This window comes from Cebidichthys violaceus, unplaced genomic scaffold, assembly GCF_023349555.1.
Source record: "Cebidichthys violaceus isolate CVI_PGR_0920_01 unplaced genomic scaffold, fCebVio1.0.p SCAF_14, whole genome shotgun sequence".
NCBI lineage: Eukaryota > Metazoa > Chordata > Actinopteri > Perciformes > Stichaeidae > Cebidichthys > Cebidichthys violaceus.
The window spans coordinates 15,778,522-15,797,907 of NW_027176307.1; the positions used below are offsets into that span (position 1 = coordinate 15,778,522).

Sequence of the window (19,386 nt, forward strand, 5' to 3'; positions counted from 1 at the left end):
TCAGTCCTCAAACCAATGGGTGACGTCACGATGACTACGTCCACTTCTTACAAACAGTCAGCTTCAAGTGAAGCTTCTCGTGCTAAAGTACTCAAAGTGACGATCGGTTCTCTCGGTTTCCCGAACAGAAAGAGTGGATCTTCAGTTACTACGACGGCAGCGGCAACGAGGCGCTGAGTCTGGGCTCCGATCAGTCCGGCATGAAGGTGATCGTGGACGGGGTGGTGTGCCCCATCGACTCCATCATCTCCTCCACCGACTTCACCTCCTCCATGAGGCCTTACTGCGTGCTCTGGACGTCGTCCAACGGCCGGGTGGGAGTCTACTTCAATGGGAACTACTGGGCCAAGACCTGCTCCTCCTCTGGTGGCCACTCGGTGCCAGCTGGTGGACAGTTCCGGTTAGGAGGTGAGCTTAAATACATTATAGTTATACTCTTCGTAAAAGTGGTGAAATACTCAGTTAGGTTTAATAAAAGATGGTGAAATACTCAGTTAGGTTTAATAAAAGATGGTGAAATACTCAGTTCTGTCTGTGCGTTCAGGGCAGCACAGCTTCGACGGGAACGTCTACAACCTCCGGCTGTGGGACTACGCCATGACGGTGCAGCAGCTGAACGCGCTGAGCTGCGACACGGTGGGGAACGTCATCGACTGGGACAACAGCCACTGGACCATCCCGTCCGGCTCGGCCCAGACCGACACCACGCTCAGCTGCAGTGAGTAACGTCACGGTCCGTCACGTTGGTCGATGAGGCCACAGCAAAGAAAAGCAAAATAAAGTGAAAACATTCAACAATCAAAATTGCTTTGATGCTGCGATATTATGTAAAATACCACGTACACACACACACACACACACTCCCATGCAGGAACTTCAAGCACGAAATGTTTCCGTCTGTTTCCGATCAGGGTGGAAAATTACAACCAGACTTCAGCCAAATTCTGCTCAGTTTTGACTGCGGCGAGTAAATTAATTGACTCCAGCCACCAGTTTGGCTGCCGACCAACCACCTTTCTGATTCCTGCTCTCAAAACCCAGTTGGCTGGTGAACTGGACTATAATACCGCTCCAACCAAGTGGGGACCTCTGTTTCTAGTCATTAAAAAATGAAATAGAATAAAAAATGTACTTCTTCCCGAAGATTACTGGACTTTTTCCAACATACACACACAGATTCCTATAGTACCAACAGTGGACTATCACACTACTCTGACAAAGTGGGGACCTTTGAAAACACACACACACACACACACACACACACACACACACACACACACATACTGTACGATTTGAGAAGGACATAAAATAATGTCCAATTATTGTTTATTTATTGCAAGGTTTTTCACAGTTACTTAATACAATTAAGTTACTTAATACAATTTATTAATATTTAAGCATGTAAAATGCATTATGCACATACACACACACACACACACACACACACACACACACACACACACACACACACACACACACACACTCACGCTCACACACTGGTCCTAAAGGCCACAGACTTCTTTGACACACTTGAAAACCTGAAACCACGTTTACATAATCAACCGTTTTCTTACCGTATTTAAGTATTAACCATGAAAGAGAGTGTAAGAGTACATTGTGTGTGTGTGTGTGTGTGTGTGTGTGTGTGTGTGTGTGTGTGTGTGTGTCCACAGAGTGGGACTTTACCTCTTCTTTAAAGCTGTAAATGAGTGTGTAGCCGCAGGAGGTTAACCACAGCGGTTTCAGTGAAATTCCTGCCAACGCTGTATGTACCCACTGGAGAACGGGCCTCTTCGTGTGTGTGTGTGTGTGTGTGTGTGTGTGTGTGTGTGTGTGTGTGTGTGTGTGTGTGTGTGTGTGTGCGCATGCTTTTATGCCTTGGAGACCTGCAGTGGTTTTCAAGAAAATGCATGATTTTGCACAAAGCTTCCTGACTCTTGTATGCACACACACACACACACACACACACACACACACACACACACACGCTCTCACACTCTTTCTCTTACACACACACACACACACACACACGCACGCACACACACACACACACACACACACACACACACACACACACACACACACACACGCTCTCACACTCTTTCTCTTACACACACACACACACACACACACACACGCTCTCACACTCTTTCTCTTACACACACACACACACACACACGCACGCACACACACACACACACACACACACACACACACACACAGCGTTTCTGTACTCTAGCTGTCATGTTCTCTGCAGTGAACCAACGTATGAATGAATTCCTTCATGTCAGCTGTGAAACACATTATGATCTGATGTAATTATGCAAAAAAACAACACAACTTTAACAACATGACGTCAACAATAACAAGTTATCTGAAGCTGTGAATTACTAGAAAAAGACAAGACAGAAGACAATGAAATAACAGACGTATGAACGTGTCAGTATATTTTTATATATTTTTATACATATAAGTCCATCACAGTTTAGTCAAACAGGAACGCAGCGATAAGTAGCTTTAACAGACCTGCTTTTAAACAAATCTTATTTCAAAGTGATAACAAAGGTGAACACACAATTATTATTAACTATTTTAGTGTAGTTGTACCTTTTCACACGACTGCAGTGGGTGAAAGTTATAGTTAAAATATGTTGTTAAAATAATAAAACTCGTTCCTCGTTTATCTTTAATTCACTCAAAAGGCCGGAGTCAGGATGGTCTGAAGAAGAAAGAAGAAACAATTTGAATTTTATTAATTGTTTTTATATTAATTGTTCAATTACACTTCATTTCACTTTTGTTAATTAGTCAGTGAAAACAATACTTGAGATTGAGGATAATATGTACAAGTTACATAATATTTATCTTATGAGATAAAATACGTATGATTAAGATGTAAATGTCTAAATATAACAAGCTCTGAGCCTCACCCTACAGGTGTAGAAGACGTGCTTTGATTAGTTATTGTTTCATCAAGTCATTGGTCGTATGAAAGTGGAACGTAGCTCCTCCTTAAATCCTCAGACTTCGTTAGCTTCGATAACATTGTGATATACTGGATATTAATATTGTATAAATACAGTACATTTACTTTCACAAGGTGCCCAAGAGAGAAATAAACGTTCTCAGTTTGTATGACGATGTGTTTTTTGGGGGGACCCGTCTAATTCCTGGACCTTCATGTTGTGTTCGTCTCTTGGTTTCTGGATGACTGCTCGTGCCGTAATTATTAATCCGTGGTGTAATTGTCTCGTTGTGATCTGTTGCCAGACCTCAGCTGTTGTCTGCGTAATTAACCAGCCTCCTGTTATGCAGCCATTATGAACTGATGGCCTACATGACCTCTCATTAACGTGACGTCTCTGAACATGTCGTTGTGTTGCTCTGAAGTGACCCAACGCCGATGCTTCGTTCTGACTAATCTGTCCTTCTCTTCACAGTCTGCTACCCTCATTGCATTCACTTAACTACTGCTGCGCCAACTAGTGGTGAGTGCTGCTAACACCCTGCTAATGTATCTGTGTGTGTGTGTGTGTGTGTGTGTCCTGGAGGTTTGTGCTAACAGAGCTATGATGCACGGATTCAAATGTGCAATAATAAGGTTGACTCGTTTGTGCGTGAACATTCCCTACGAAGTGTTAAAAGGTGTTTTGTACCTGTTTTGTTTTGAACCCACTCTTCACCGATGTTCAGCGACTAATCAGGACTAGAACTCGCTCTAGTGGCCGTGATGGAGATCGTCAGCTCAGGAGCGACGACTGGCCGAGGACGTGGAGTTGCTCCTCTCGTCACGTTCTCAGGTCCGGACGCTCCGGTGCGTAGCGACGCCGCTCGTTGCGTGCCGCGACGGCCACAGTGGACTCCGATGACACCGCCGAGGAAGTCGTGACGGGCTGAAGTCTGCGTGGCATCAAATAAACAGAATGACTTGACCGGCTCTGTGCAGTTAGGAGCTGAAGCTGTCGAGGTAGAGGAGCTCATGAGGTCTAAATCCTGCCCTCAGTCTGTCTGTTGAACCACAATCTTTTTTGGTTTAGCTTTTATAAAAATACAAACTCAAAAGATTGACGTTTAAAGCACTTAAAGATCATTTTACCACCTTTTATGTGGGTGTCCAATCATTTGTGATAATAAATGTAGTAGTTTGAAGCAATGAACCTCTCAGTGCTGCTATAATGACCCAGAAAGATGAGTTTACTCCGCTAAATCTGTGGTTCTTCTTGTATTCAGTGACGAAATCTGACATTAAAATGACGTTGTTGGAGTCGGGAAGAGCTCCAGACTCCTTCAGCTCAGATTCTAGTCCCTGTTTCTGGGTTCCATTGTTCAGATGGATGGCTGAGAACTTATGAATCCTTTATGAAAGCTGCATATCCATTTATCAGGCAGAAATATAAAATATATTCACTTATTCCACCTTGTGGAATGTGAGGATTTTCCACTTTTATATCTTTGTGTGTTTGAAGACGTCACTCGAGGCTCTGGGAACTTGAGAAGAACAGTTTTCACTATTTCCTAAACCTAATTATGGCAAGATATTCCACCAACAGCAGAGTCCTTTACGGCTGCATTGATTACAGAACTAGAACTAGATAAAGATGAGATTAAGTCAATTGATCCCTGAAGGGGAAACGGTTTAATTGCAGCACAAGGAAACAAAAGGTGAAATATTGACTCTGCGTTCACAGACGTCTGCTGCTCAGAGATTAAATATGATCCCGTGTCAACAACAGTTCACAGGTTTTCTGTGTGAACAGTGCCGAAGGTTCAAATCCGGGTCAGGGACTGAAGGAACCGTCAAACACACAGTGTACACGGACGCAAAGGGGACCGTGAGACGGGGCAGCTCTGTGGGGACCGTCTGAGTGAAATGTCGTGTTCTAGTCTTTATATGGAGGTTTACTGAGTCCCAGGAAGGAGCAGATAGGTGAGGTCTCATCGGTGTTTTGACAGGTCATTTTACAGCCGCAGACCTAACAGACTCTGACATTTTCCATTCTTCAATAATGGAAGTTTTATAGCTGCAGGCTGACAGAGTTGTTTCTCTCTTTCTCTCTCCCGGCTTTGACTCTTTCACTTCGTTATGCTGCTCGGAGACGCATTTTAAGACACATTTCATTCTATAAATGTCACTAATGATCAGATCTGGTCTTTGCTGAGCTGCAATAAGAAAATAGTTAGCAGATGAAGGATTAACATTCGGTTCATAGTTCCTATAAGCACCCTTGACGATTCTTCTAGCTGAACTCATTTCCATGAAGACAGCCATGTGCTCTTTTGTTATGGCACCTGAATTCATGTTGGTACAAGCGGAGCCCTCTGAGACTGAAGGCCAGGTTTCACATCCTGCTGAAAGACTCGATGGTTTTCTTTAACAAACCTAAAACCATGAAATTAATAATCATGCTTTGGAAGCCTTGAACACATAATATACAAAATAACCAGAGAGCCTGAAATCTCTGTACTGGATCCTCTTTAACTTATGAATGCTTCACTTTATCAAAGTAAAAATGTGTATAGAGACCCTCAACATATAGTTCTATGATCTGGTGGAGCTGGAAAGCTTGGATCTACATGAATTCTAAAAAAAAAACATCCTGAAATTGCTTGTTTTTCAGGCGAAAATTAGAATTTTCAATTTGTGCTGTGTGCCATCTTAATGTACTCTTAACCAGTAACATATATACTGATATTTACACATCTTAACACATCTCACAAGTGTTAGGCTTATTTTAATACCAAAAGTATTACAATAGCCCTTACAGTTGCAACGCTACACTCATTATAGTATGGGTATGCTAAGCATATACATATACGCGTACAATAACGTAACGTTCAGTATTTAATCTTTACAATGGCTTAAACGGGTTACTGTGATGTAAATGAACACAGCACATTTTAAGATTTTTACAAATGGCATAAACATTTCACGACTAGTCAGAGCGGTTACTCCGACTGAACACACCTGAACAACAAAAAGCATCACTTCTGTCCACAAATGCAACCGAGAGGCTCGACTCAAGAGCTTCTCTAAACCTGCAAATGTATTTTCAGATGTGTTCGATGTTAGACTGACTCCGGCCGCTCAAATCGACCAACGGTGGAAGAGAGAGAGAGTCCCTTTGACTCCTCCCGGACCTTGCCAGGCCACAAAGACAGAATCTAATTCCCTGGTGTCTTTGCCAGCTCAGAACCAAACAGACGCTGTGTGCAAGCAGCAGCAGCAGCAGATGGAAAAGCTTAATACGCTGGATGTTGGTGAGAACGCCGCAGTGTTATTGCAAAGTGTCAACCATCGGTTTGTATGAAACCTTCAATAAGTGGCCCGACAGGAACGGACTCTCTCGCTGCGGACCATCAACACGTTTCTCCAGTTATGATATTGAGTCGTTAGATTAATTACAGCTCAGCTGCTGCTGTCGCCGCCGCGGTGACACCGTGATGGAGACGGACAGAGAAAACTTGTTTTTATTTACACTGAAGAGGAGATTATTTAATCTTTCTGTCAGTCGAGCCTCTCATTTCACTTCATCAAATCCATCGGGCTTAATGGACGATTAGAGACATCTGTAAAAACATGGAAATGTGTGCTTCTCTTCTCGCAGGTCAAACAGCTGCTTTGACGGTAATGACTACAGTTTAGTCTTCTGCCTGATACCGAATGAATAGAATGAATAGATTAGTTATGGTATTAGTGGTAGTTCTCTTCATCTCCATCCGTCCGGACCGACTCTCTCCTCCTGCTGCCGAGGAGCTCGGCGGGTCTGCAGAGCAGCACAAAGCGGCGTTCACCTCCTTCATTCACAACATGCTGCTCAGAGGAAGATAGCAGAGAGTAGGAGGGAGGGAACAAGGAGAGAGAAAGAGGAAAGGAGATACTAAAGTGTGGCAATTAAGAGAGGAAGAGGACGAAGGCGATTGAGAGAGGAGTGAAGGAAAGGAGAGGATGAAGACCACACAAGCATCTGTAACAGATAATGAATGACTTTTTGTGTCGCTGGCCGATTGCAAAGCTTCTTTAAAGACCACAAAAAGAGATGCAACATCAGCCGAGACGAGGTCTCTTGAATGAGCAATGTTAACAATAGCTGGTAGAACTAGAAGTACCGGTGCACCGGATCAGGGTCACGGATCTGATCAGCACAAAAGACAAAAGGCAGCAAATCTTTTAGAGATCCCCGGTCACCGTTAGAGTTGACAGTTGATCACAACCCCTCCTCGTCATAGTGGAGGCTGTTTTATCCCGGTTACACTTCCACGAGTTGCACTCGTCGTCTTCTTGGTTCTCCACAGTTCATTTCCTTTGTTGCCTCCTCTGACGTTTCAGTAGAGGTCTCACGCTGCGATGCGGAGAACGGGTACAAACCAAGCTTTACCGATCCTCTTGGTTAGGGAGGAACAAGAGGGAGGAGAGTGTTTTTGGAGTGAAAGGAGAAAGAGGAGAAGAGCAACAGGTGGAGGAAGAAGGTAGATTGTGACGGTGCACAATCCTCAGCTCTCCTCACCTCTTTTGAACCACATGCCGTCCACGGTTACTGAATTCCTGCTTCTTCACTCTGCGAAGATTTACTGACATTCACTCAAACACATTCCTTACTGTTACTGTGTGTGTGTGTGTGTGTGTGTGTGTGTGTGTGTGTGTGTGTGTGTGTGTGTGTGTGTGACTCAACAAAGTCTCTGCTTTCACTGCCGGCCCGTTCTCCCACTCCCCTCTGAAGGCCTGTGAACATACAGCATGTGTGGGCCGGAGTACTTGAGGAGCGCTTGATTTCTGGCGCTGTGAGCACACAGTTGGTGAGACAGACCGTCCCCTGAAATAAAACCCACAGTCTGATTTATTAGAGACCTGCATGCTATCAGAAAAAAAGTTTTCAGAGATTTATGTTCTGCCGGCAAACATTTGGATAGATTTATCCAGCCCATGTCCAGTGCATGCTGGGAAAATCCACCACAATCCTGAACGGATGGATGATGGACGATCATATGTTGTTATATAAATTATACAATGTGCACATTTGATGCAGCTGCGGCGGCGACCTTTAAGTCACAGCTTCACGTGTTAGAGCTGCATTCTCTCTAGTGTCCAGCAGGGGGCGACTCCTCTGGTTGTATAGAAGTCTAGTCTAAAATGACTCTACTTCTCTCTTGATTTATTCCCTCAGTAAACATTGTAAACATGAGTTTATGGTCTCAATCTCTAGTTTACAGTCTTCTTCAACACAGCATGATGTTCATTTAGTACATTATGCTCCATTTAGAGTCAAACAGACCAGAAAGCAGGGGATGATTTAGGGGCGGGGCTACACGCTGATTGACAGGTCTCTAGCACAGCGTTGTCCGTGTTTTCGTCTTACAACTTTAACTCTTTCACAGTTTGTTTTCACTTTATGAAAGTCAATTGCAACATTCGATTGTTCTTAGCTCCACCCTCTTGTGTCACTTCTGGTTGCAAAAAAATCAAGTTGTCAGAATTACTTTCGTGATGTTAAAATTGTTAAATTCTGAACTCTAGTTTTCAAAACCGTAGTCCACAAACCAATGTGTGACTACGTCCACTTCTTATATACTTTGTCATTTAGTATTATGAGAATACAAACATGGCCGCCTCAAGCACATTTAAAGGCCTAACATTAAGAACACTACTGAATCTGGTGATCACCTGACTTTTCCTCTAGCGCCACCAGCAGGTCACAGTGTTCACTTCTCCTGAGAAATAGCTCAATATCTGTTGGATGGTTTGGCAAAATGTTCACACATTAATCCGGCAGATTGCACTGATTTCATCAACATTTTACTTCATCCAATACTTTGTTTTTACACCAAAATACTGTACATGCAAAACTAATGATATTCCCATTCATCGCTCTTTAGCAAATGTTTGCTAACATGCTAAACTAAGTTGGTGAACATGTTAACCATTGTACCTGTAAATCCTCATTATGTTGTCATTGTGTTAGCCTGCTGATGTTAGCGTTTAGCTCAATGAACCAGTAGAATGACTGTCCATATTTCCATATTTCTATATTTAATAGTTTCTTGCTAATCTAAATATTCATTAGCCCTGTTTGGGATTATCCATCGCGCCCACGTCATTGATTCACGTTTTTTCTTGTATTGTTAATTTTCAGCCATGAATAGAATAATTAAAGACGACAACAATTTGTATCGGATGACGTTTTTAAATAACTCATACGGAAAATACAGACTAGGTGTGTAAAGGCCGTTAGTCATGTAATTACCTTGTTAACATCTTGTTATTACCTTGTTATCATATTGTTATGACCTTGTTATCACCTTGTTATCACCTTGTTATTACCTTGTTATCATATTGTTATTACCTTGTTATCATATTGTTATTACCTTGTTATCATCTTGTTATTACCTTGTTATCACCTTGTTATCATCTTGTTATTACCTTGTTATTACCTTGTTAACATTTGGCTGAATTCTCTGTTTCTGAGGCTGAAATGATGAATATCTGAACGCATATCAGACTTCAATTATGAGACTAGAAGTTATCCAAAAGTACAATTTATTTTTGATCTTTTTGATTTGATAAATACAACCTCAAGTATTTAATATAATTGTGTAGTTATTTGCTGCTGCATGATGCGAATTGTGTCTGAATGCATTTAAATGAATATCAGCAAATTAAAATGAGTGTGAAAACTTTTCTTGCTAACCTGTCCCAACATTTAACCAACATTCCTTAAATCACTTTAACTGATTAACCCTTATGTTTTTAATCCCCCCCCCCCCCAAAGGTGTCTCCCCGCCCAGCAACACACCGCTCACCACCAGCTGTGACTCCCCTGGACTGGGCTGCCCAGGTAGGAACAATTAACACATCTGTATTGTGAACGCCATCTTCAGCAGCTGGTCCTAAAAACAACATGAGGGCTGAACAAAAGCTGTGCCTTCATTAATCCACTGATTATCTCCAAATAATACATTTTACACGAGACGTTTACTTCTTCATTTGAAGAAACTGAAATATGCTGAAAAACAACGGTGCCGACTGTAAGCAGTAATCACTGATTTGATTTGCAGATCAAGAGGTAGTTAGACGTCCAGGTTAAGTTTAATCTCAATGTATAGTTAGGACGTTTGTTGAAGGGCCAACATGTTACATTGTGGAGACTGACTGCAGGTCACGCTGCTTTGTACTGAACCGTATTGATCCTCTCTGGTTTCACAAATACATATCTGATGTTGAGCAGTATTTGTCCAGACTGCCAGCGGACCTCGTGTGTTGTTAATAATGAGAAAACAGGTGAAAGAAGGTGAAGAGTTAAAGCAAGAAGAAAGGATGTGATCTGGTTGTTATACTACTATTTCACCAAAGGAGTTAGCATAGTTACATATCACTATTACCTCCACGACAGTTGATCATCAGCAGATGGATTTAATAATAATAATAGTTAATTCATTGAATTCATGCTGAAATCAGAGGAAAAGGCGTCAGGTCAGCGTTTTTCAGCTGATCTCAGTCCAGTTTGTTTCAGCTTTCAAACAATCCTAAAGGAAGCAAAGCAACCAGCCTCGTTTGAACCGAGATGTCTCGACGTCTTTTGAACTGCAAATCACCAAATAATACAACTTCTAACAGATGACTGCATTCATTCACGGACATTAGAAAACTACTTTCAGGTCTGACATTCATTGCACAAGTTTCTCATGTTTCTACTTCATCCACGAGAACCGCAGAGCGTCAGATCGTTCTTCAACATATTCAGATCAGTTTTTTCTCAAAACAATCTTTGTTATCTTCTTTTCTTGAAGCTTGTGGATTGAGCTTCATGCATCACTTGTTCAACTGAGATTACTTTAAATATTCTGTACTAAAGCTCTACTTTGATGAACGTCTTGAGTCCTTCAAGAAGTTTTCAACATAGTACTTGATGTGGCTCTTATGTGCACACGTTGTGTGGTACCTAAAGAATGGATCCTCCGACCTACTTCCAAGAAGGATGTATGTATAACGGAGGTTTTCCTCCAAGGCCACATACATATTTAATACAGGCGAACCCGGTGGGAATCAAACTCTCAACCTTGGCAGCAATGTTCCATAAACTTCTCCTTCAGCCTCACAGGACGATGTGTTTGCTGTCAGTCTCGGCTCCATCTGCCTTGTTAATGAAGTCCCAATGCACACAAAGTTTCTTGAAGCCCCTGAAGCTGTTTAACCCACAAAATGGATTCTTGACGTGTTGAAAAGAGAAACTCTTCTAACCTCAACCGGACTCAGGTTTGGTTCCCAAAAGCCCAGAATGAATTCTAGTCTCCCAATTTTCCCAAATACTGTCAAAACTACTCTAAACAAGTAAAAAGATTCATGGTCTTAGTTTAAAGAGCTGAGATGTTGAGGGACAAGAAGGGCAAATGTGAGAAGATGAGAGGAGGCGAAAAGAAGAAGGGAAGGTGAGGAGATCAGAGGAGAGGAGACGACGGAACAAAACGAGAAGAAACTGGAGGAAGAAATATGATATAATTAGAAAGAGAAGAAGTGCTAAAACGAATCTATAGTCACTCAGAAAATGCTTTTTGTAATCGTCCAATCGTAAAAAGAATATTTGCTCATTCTGGTTCTGGTTTCACCCGTGTTTCATCATTCTAAACTGAAGAAGCAACCTGAAGTCGTCTCCTTGGAATCAACGACTTATTTGAATCAAGAGTCTAGTCAAGAGTAAAGGGTGTCGTGTGCTCCACGGATCGTACCACCTTTGATTTATGATTTTGGGCTCTATAATGAAACTGGCAGGAGAAGAAGGGAAGTAGAACAAGGACAGGAGTTCAGTCAAGTTGGCCCAAATGACAAAATCCTTGTAAAGGAACAGATGCTCCACTCTGCTTATTCCTGCAGAACGCTTCTTCTTCACTAGCTCAAGTGTCTGCAGAGGAGAGAGAAACACCGGTGTAGGATGGTTGTAGTTTAGCATTCACCCTCTGCTGCTCCAGTCAAACAATGGTGCAGAGAAATCGCCTTGGGCATGCTCTGTTAATGACATTTTCCTTAAATGACCCGTCTGTGTCCTGAGGGGATCTTATACGTGAAGGAACCACTGAACCATTTTTAAAGAAAACCACCCCAGGGTGCCGTTCAGCCCCTTTATGCTCCGCTAAAACCATTAAAACTGGAATAATGTTCGTGCACAGATCCTGACCCGAAGAACATCTCGCTCTAGCCAGGAACCCTTGCTCCAGTAGCAATCAGTCACAACGGTAGCCGAGGGGACGGCTGACGACGTGACACAACCCCACTCTCCGTAAATGTCAGTTCTCACAACATCCTGTGCTACGGGGGCCTCAGAGGGACATTTTTTGCTAAAGGTCACTTTTTGTGGTATTGTGCTCATGAGAGGAAGGGAGTCGAGCAAATTCAGGTCCGGAATATAAACGTCTACGGCGGCCCAGGCGGGTCAACAGGCCATGGGCGAGCTCTCACAGGGTTATAGGTTAAATCCTGGAACCACATCGGTCCACTGAGTGCAGGGTCATTCAAAGAGCAGCACAACTACTGGAGCTGCTAGGAAATCAGTCCTCGTCTTTTGATTGATAGTCTTGCTTTGTATCCTCCGGACCACCAGGACTCCTGAATCCCCGGTGAGAACTGGCCTGCTTCAGCAAACAAAGCCCCCATCAAGACAGACGGGTCCGGTGAATTCAAAGGGAGGGTATTTAGTCGTTGGTACGACCTCTATGTCGTATTTCCCCTACTCTTGGCCTCTTATTTATCAGTCACTGCCCTGCCTGCTGTCTCCGTTCACATGCTTCATCTAGACATATCAACAACGCTGATTCAGACCTCTAAACACAGGTCTGGTGCTGGATATCATGACGCGTTTGCAGCAGTGAAATAAGAAGTTCAGACTGTTTTGTTTGAGTTTCATCTCAGTGAGGAGTTCCAGCTTCATTCCAACCAAACTCTGAACTAACACTCGACAGAGCTGTCAGACACATGCACAGGGACGCGCCGCGGTTGTTGTTGGCGTTAACGTTAACGTCTGAAGAGGTGGCGCTTTGGTTGTTGCTATCATGGACTGCAGAAACAGTTCAGCAGTCAAATGTGTGCGAATCAGGCCGTCTACACGTATACAGATATGTTCTAAAAGCAGATCATTTCCTCTATGTGTTGGCTTTTAGTTTGAGGTCACTACAACTTCTCAGGGTTCGATTATTAAAAGCGCTGTGTGTGTCTTTGTGTCTTTGTGTCTGTGTGGACGTGTGGACATGTAAAACAGAGGATCAGCTCACTGAGCATGCTCAGAATCGTCTTCTCTGGTGTTTGACGTATCGTTGACGTAGCTTTTATCTCCACCTACACGCCCAGCGAAACGCTTGGAGTCGGGTTTCTTTGTGTTCTAGTGTGGACGCTTGTGAATAGAACCTGGACCTCGTCCTGTTAGAGGTTCTGCACTGAAGACGATCATGCAGCTTCACAACCATTCATCATCTGCTGCATCTGTCTCTCCCCCCCCCAGCCGCTTCCTCTCCCGCCACCCCATCCACTGACTCCACTAACACCATCCATGCTACTAATGCCATCACCCACGGTAAGCCACCCTCCTCCTCACCCTCTCACGCCTCCTTTATTTCCAATGTCACCTCCTCCTCCACTTCCTTCCACCCCGACGCTGTCCTCCTGCTTTCTGATGATCCTCGAGGGTTTATCTGTGATCTGTGCTCTTTTCTTCTGCCTCAGCTCATGTAAATACATTCGGGGCTCATCTCAAATCCAAAAGATAGTCGTTTACATTTCATCACCAGAAACAATTATCCTTAATGGGGTTTTTTTGGGAGTCTTTGCTCATAAAATTACGAACCTCCTGAAGTTGTGCCATGTTTGACCTTTTCATGGAAAGTTGCTGGGAACTATTTTACTTTGCGTGCACCTCTGAGAAGAAAAAGCCCGTTATTCGTTTGTTCTTTCTATTCTTCATTATCTGCCTGAGAGGAAACTCTGATGAAGTGGTCCATACGAACGGAGGACTGAGACTAGATAAATATCATCTACTACTGCATTAAGAAATGACTTCATCAAATCTCTTCATGAGCTAATTAACCTTCCTGTCATTCATTTTCCCATGTGAGCAGTTGAAATGGGAAATGAATGGTCCCATACATTTATGAAAATCAGCTCTTGTTCTTTGATTAGCATAATAAGGACTTTTTTGTTCTAACACAGAAAAGTGCAGTTCACTGGAATTTTAAATATCTAACTGAAGTAGGAATGAAGTAGTACTGCTCTTTACTTTTTAACACAAACATGCAGGCTAGATTCTGCACACGAGTGTTGGGCCGTGCCTGAATTCAGCATTTTGTTTTCCATGTGTGGTCCATCTCGCTCTGCTGTATCCTTTGATTTGTGATCTCCAGTTCTCCCTCCCATCACTCCATCTCCATCCACCATCCCTACCACTAGCATGCCACTAACCCCAACCATCAGCACCACCAGCACCACCAGCACCACCAGCTCCCTCTCCTCTGGTAAGGCTTCATCCGCTTCGCTGCTTCGTTGTTCGCCATGAGCATCTCTAGACTTTCCATGCAAATACGAACAAAAAAAGTTATTACTGAATGTTTCCGCGATTCAGGATAGAAAAGCTCAGAGCTAAAGTGTTCTCGATGGAAGCCCTCTTTTTGCTGTATTATTCTGGCACACTCATCTCAGTGTGACTCCACTTATAGTGACATATATGACACAAACAAACATTAAACAATGAGTGCTTGGTTTCAGAGGAAAACAAAGTAATTCATCATTGGCTGTCGAATTGAGTGTGCCAAAAACAACAAACTTTGACTCCCAAGATGCTTTTGGGAAACCTAGTTTGTGCACCAAATGTCAAAAAGTCTTATTTTGATGATTTCTTCTCTGAATCAAGAAAGACTTTTGAGATTGATCCTGTAAACAAACGCAGTGTGCCTGTGTGTGTTTGTGTTACTGACATGCCAACTTATTGTGCTAATCAGTTACGCCTACTACCACCACCACCACCACCACCATCACCAGCAGCGCTGCTATCCCTGCATCTCCTGCCACTAACGTTGCTTCAGCCAGCAGTACATCACATGGTAAGGTAGCTAACCATGTCCAAGTACTGTCACAAGCTGACGTCGTACGTCGGGCTTCTGATTGTGTCCTGCTCATTGATAACGAACAATTCTTTTATTTATTTGGTTTTTGCTTACTTATTTGTATTCTCCTGAATATTTTTCGTATCTTTGAGTGTAAGTATGAACAAAGTATTCATGGAGAGTTGAAATACCTCAACTGTTCACAGCTAGTCTGTCCCACTAGATTGTGACAGAAGGTAGACGTACAGACGTCCCTACAATGGAGCAGTGTTTTAAAGTTGATGTCACTGCAATGTAACAGTATTTTAAAGTTGATGGCACTGCAATGTAGCAGTGTTTTAAGGTTGATGTCACTGCAATGTAGCAGTGTTTTAAGGTTGATGTCACTGCAATGTAGCAGTGTTTTAAGGTTGATGTCACTGCAATGTAGCAGTGTTTTTAGGTAGATTCCACTGCAATGTAGCTTTGTTTTTAGGTTGACGTCCCTACAATGTGTGTTTTTAGGTAGATGTCACTGCAATGTAGCAGTGTTTTTAGGTTGTTGCCCCACAGTATAGTTGTGTTTTTAGGGTTGATGTCCCAACAATACAGCTTTCTTAACAGATTATTGTCAGCACAGTGTACAGTCGCTGTTAACAGATTGGTATCCTCCCAAAGTAGCTGAAGTTGTTGTCACAACAATGTACCACGATTAACAGGTTGCTGTTGCAAAATGAATTCAAAATGAATTCAAGTATACACATTTACAATCCAAAGATCTGGATCAAAGAGGTTCCTCTTTCTTTCAGGTGTTTGATTCAACCACCTGTTCACAGATCAGTGCATATTATACTTACAGCATACGTCTATTAACCTGACTGATATTCTGTGACTGTTTACTTTCCCTGTAGCCCCACAGACAACCAGCAGCACGCCAGCTGTTTCATCTGCTACCACTAACCACGCAGCTACTAACCCAACAACGCATGGTAAGAGCAACAGTACCGGAGTGAAGCCACAGATAAGACAACTAGCTTTAGGTACAAATGCTGCTATGACTGCATGCAACACTAATGGGTACAAAAAAACACTGAACCAGTTGAGGTTTTGAGGGTCAGGTTGACTAAATTCTGTCACTTACAAGCTGAATAAATAAAGAACTGTACAAATGTAACTGTAGAGGCCTGCAGAGAAAAAAACAGTCCTTACAAAGTCAAACAGCAATAAATCAGAGTAGTAAAAGAGGTCATTTAGAACTTACGGAAATTTAATTAAATTCAGTTTATTTCCCAACTTGGTTAGAGGATTATGGTTACAGCTGGACCTTTTGATGGTATGAACATGAAACCTCAGTCCTGATGTTAGACATTTAACACACTTAACAGTAGCTATTGCTTATTCTCCAAGAATATTAAAGCAGTTATTAGTATTTAAAACAACTTCATCTTATTGGCTGGGTTATAAGCACGGGTATTCAGATGCCCTAACTAGATTTTGGACCGATAATATGTTCAATAAATCCTTAGAACTGGGATGTAAGTAATTGTATTTTTCATTATTGTTTAATGTATTGACTTAGGTATTTATATTGTGTCATTAAATGTGAAAGTGCATGTATTTATTTAGCTTTAAATCTTTCTTTAATGAAGTCTGTTGATGTTGTGTTAATCCTAGAAATTGTGATTAAGAACATGTTATATATATTGTATTTTCATTCACTCTCAGTACTACCATCTCGATGCACAACACTCACTAAGGGCCTTTTCACACCTTCACTTTCTCTCTGATGCTCTTTGCACTGAGCCGTTCCCCAAAGCATCGCCACTTCTCTGATCACATGACGACATCCTGACAGGATTTACTGTAACTGGTCTGAAAGTCTGAACCATCCAAAATTGAAACCAACCAGACCAAGGTTCGGTCTTGGGTCCGGACCGTGGTCTAAGGTTTGGTTTCACACCTGTAATTTTGGTTCAGACCAAACGAGGTGTGAAAAGGTCCTAAAAGAGAATAAAAATAAAAATCATGCCATCTTGTTCTGTCCTTTGTCCTCCTTCCTTCTCTTTTATCCTGATATTTTGTCTCCACCAACAGTTGCATTAACAGCTCCTCCACTGCTGTTAGTAACTACTAACCAACCAATCACTAACATAGCTGCTGCTACTGCTTCCTCCTGGGGTAAGATGCACATTTAACCGCCTTAGTTTCCTGTTTTTTATTTATGCTTCCTACTTGCGTCTTTGCTATCTTTGGTTTTAAGCTTTTACTAATCCAGAAAAGGTTTCTCTTTTTCAACGTTTCCATGTTTCACATCTATAAATCTTTTCTCACCAAGGAGTTTGGATATTCCCTGCTGCTGTTTATGAAATCACATTGTGCTAAATGAATCACATTTAATCTCACTAGGGCCTTGATTTCGTTGGATTCTGTTCAGGTTCTTTGTTCCTCTGTTGTGGTACTAACAATGTAGAACAACCTAATCTCGTCATATAAATCCTCACCTGGTTTGGTTTCCTCTCATATAGTACATTGGTCTATTTTTATCTTTACTCCAAGGATTATTTTCTCTGTTTGTAATCAAGGTACAGTTTTATTATACTCACGCCATGTTGCTGCTTCTTAACCTCCATTGTGTATACCACTGCTTGTACCATTTGTTTATTGTGTGAAAATACTTTAATTTATTATCTGTAACCTGCTTTTTCACCATAATGGCGTCTGGTTTGATGTTCCGTGCCCTGGTGACAGCGAAGGAGTCTACTGTGAGATCTCCAACCAAAGGCTCTGCTAGTGCTGCTGTAGTCACTCCTCAGCCGCCTGAAGGCCCGGCCTCCCAGTCCAAGCCTCTGAGAAGAAGACGCCGGCATGCTTTTGTAGTACCTGCTGTTGGATCCTCTATTTCTCATGCACCCAGACCTCCAGCGATCATCAGACAATCTAGGGCAGCTCTCATTCCCCGCCCCCTTGGGAAAGCCTCTCATGATGGGTCCCTTGTATCCAGTCAGTCGGCTCCTCCAACCCAAGCCCCTAGTCTCCCAGATAAAGCATTTGAACCCAGACTCTTGGCTCCGGCCCCAGGTCCCCAAGCTCCACCCGAACCCTCTCGTCCGAGACCTCCAACCTCCCTCCCCAGACCGAGAGCCCATCGCAGCTCCAAGACCTCCCTGGGGTTCATCTCTACCCCTTTGATCTGGAAGGGGAGGAAGAGGCCGACAGGAGGAAGACGCCCAGTTTACACCAGTACACCGGCCAGGCCTGTGGTTCACATCACGAAACCTGCACAGCCACCTGAACTCAAATACACATCCAGGCCTACATACACAACTCAAACAGGTGGATTTAAACACACAGCTGGGCACGCACATGCACCTGGGGTGAGAAATGCAACACGTATTTTGGGATATCCGATGGATACGACACTACCTACTTCACGAACAAACTTCTCCAATAAGGAGACGGCTACAACTACTCAAGGCTCAAAACTCCTTCCTGAAGCAGTGGTTTCAATCTCTTCTCAGGGGCCATCTTCTTATCAACGTAGAGATGAAGCAGCGGATACAAAGGAATCATCTTCATCGTCATCATCAGTGCTTAGCAACAGAAAGAACAAACCTGTAGCGCCGCAGTGGGCGCTGCTGAGCGTTAGCGGTGGGGAAAAGCAAACAGTTGCCACGTGGACTGATCCACTGGAGCCACTGGGCAATGAGTACTCGTCAGGGTCTGATCCGTTTGTGTATGATTCATCAGAGCTGGCGGAGGAGGGCGGTGCTTTCAGCGCGTATGAGTTCGATGCTGCCTACACCTTGGATGAACCCGCCACCGTCCCTCCAGCCGGTAACCAACAATCATTCGACCACCGCGTCCCAAACGACACAGATTCAAGTGGACAAAAGCAGAAGGAGATTGTCATTCAGAAACTGGACGCATCGACTTTCCAACCAACACCATCTCTCCTTATCCCTTCCCTTTCGTCCCTTCTCTTCATTCAGCCGACCACTGTACAGCTAAGCTCCTCTACTTTCCTCGCAGAACAGATTTTCCCGACACAGATCTTTTTTTCTTCAGTGCCACAGACGAAAGACGTGGCTCAGTCATCCGCTTCCTCTTCTTCTTCAAACCCTTTTGACAGTGTGAATGAAACAGACAAGACTGGGGTTGATGTTGAACTTACGTTTGCATTCCCTCTTGACATCCAACGCTACTCCTCATCCACCCCCCTAACTCTTACCCCTTCTCCTTCCTTTTTGACAAGATCTGCCTCCTTCACCTCCTCGTACGCCATCCCTCTATCAGCTCCTGTCTCCCTTTTTACTTTACAAATTCCGACCACCC

General features: G+C 43.1%; 1 protein-coding gene across 1 annotated transcript in view; it reads left to right on the forward strand.

The window, feature by feature from the left end:
- The window catches only part of adgrg6 (adhesion G protein-coupled receptor G6), a 74,531-nt gene that overhangs the window by 23,636 nt on the left and 31,509 nt on the right, over positions 1–19,386 (forward strand). The window contains exons 5-10 of the mRNA XM_068709118.1: positions 129–408; positions 545–718; positions 9,765–9,830; positions 14,377–14,487; positions 14,971–15,072; positions 15,966–16,043. Coding sequence (XP_068565219.1) covers positions 129–408; positions 545–718; positions 9,765–9,830; positions 14,377–14,487; positions 14,971–15,072; positions 15,966–16,043 — 811 coding nt within the window. The remainder of the gene's footprint in view (positions 1–128; positions 409–544; positions 719–9,764; positions 9,831–14,376; positions 14,488–14,970; positions 15,073–15,965; positions 16,044–19,386) is intronic.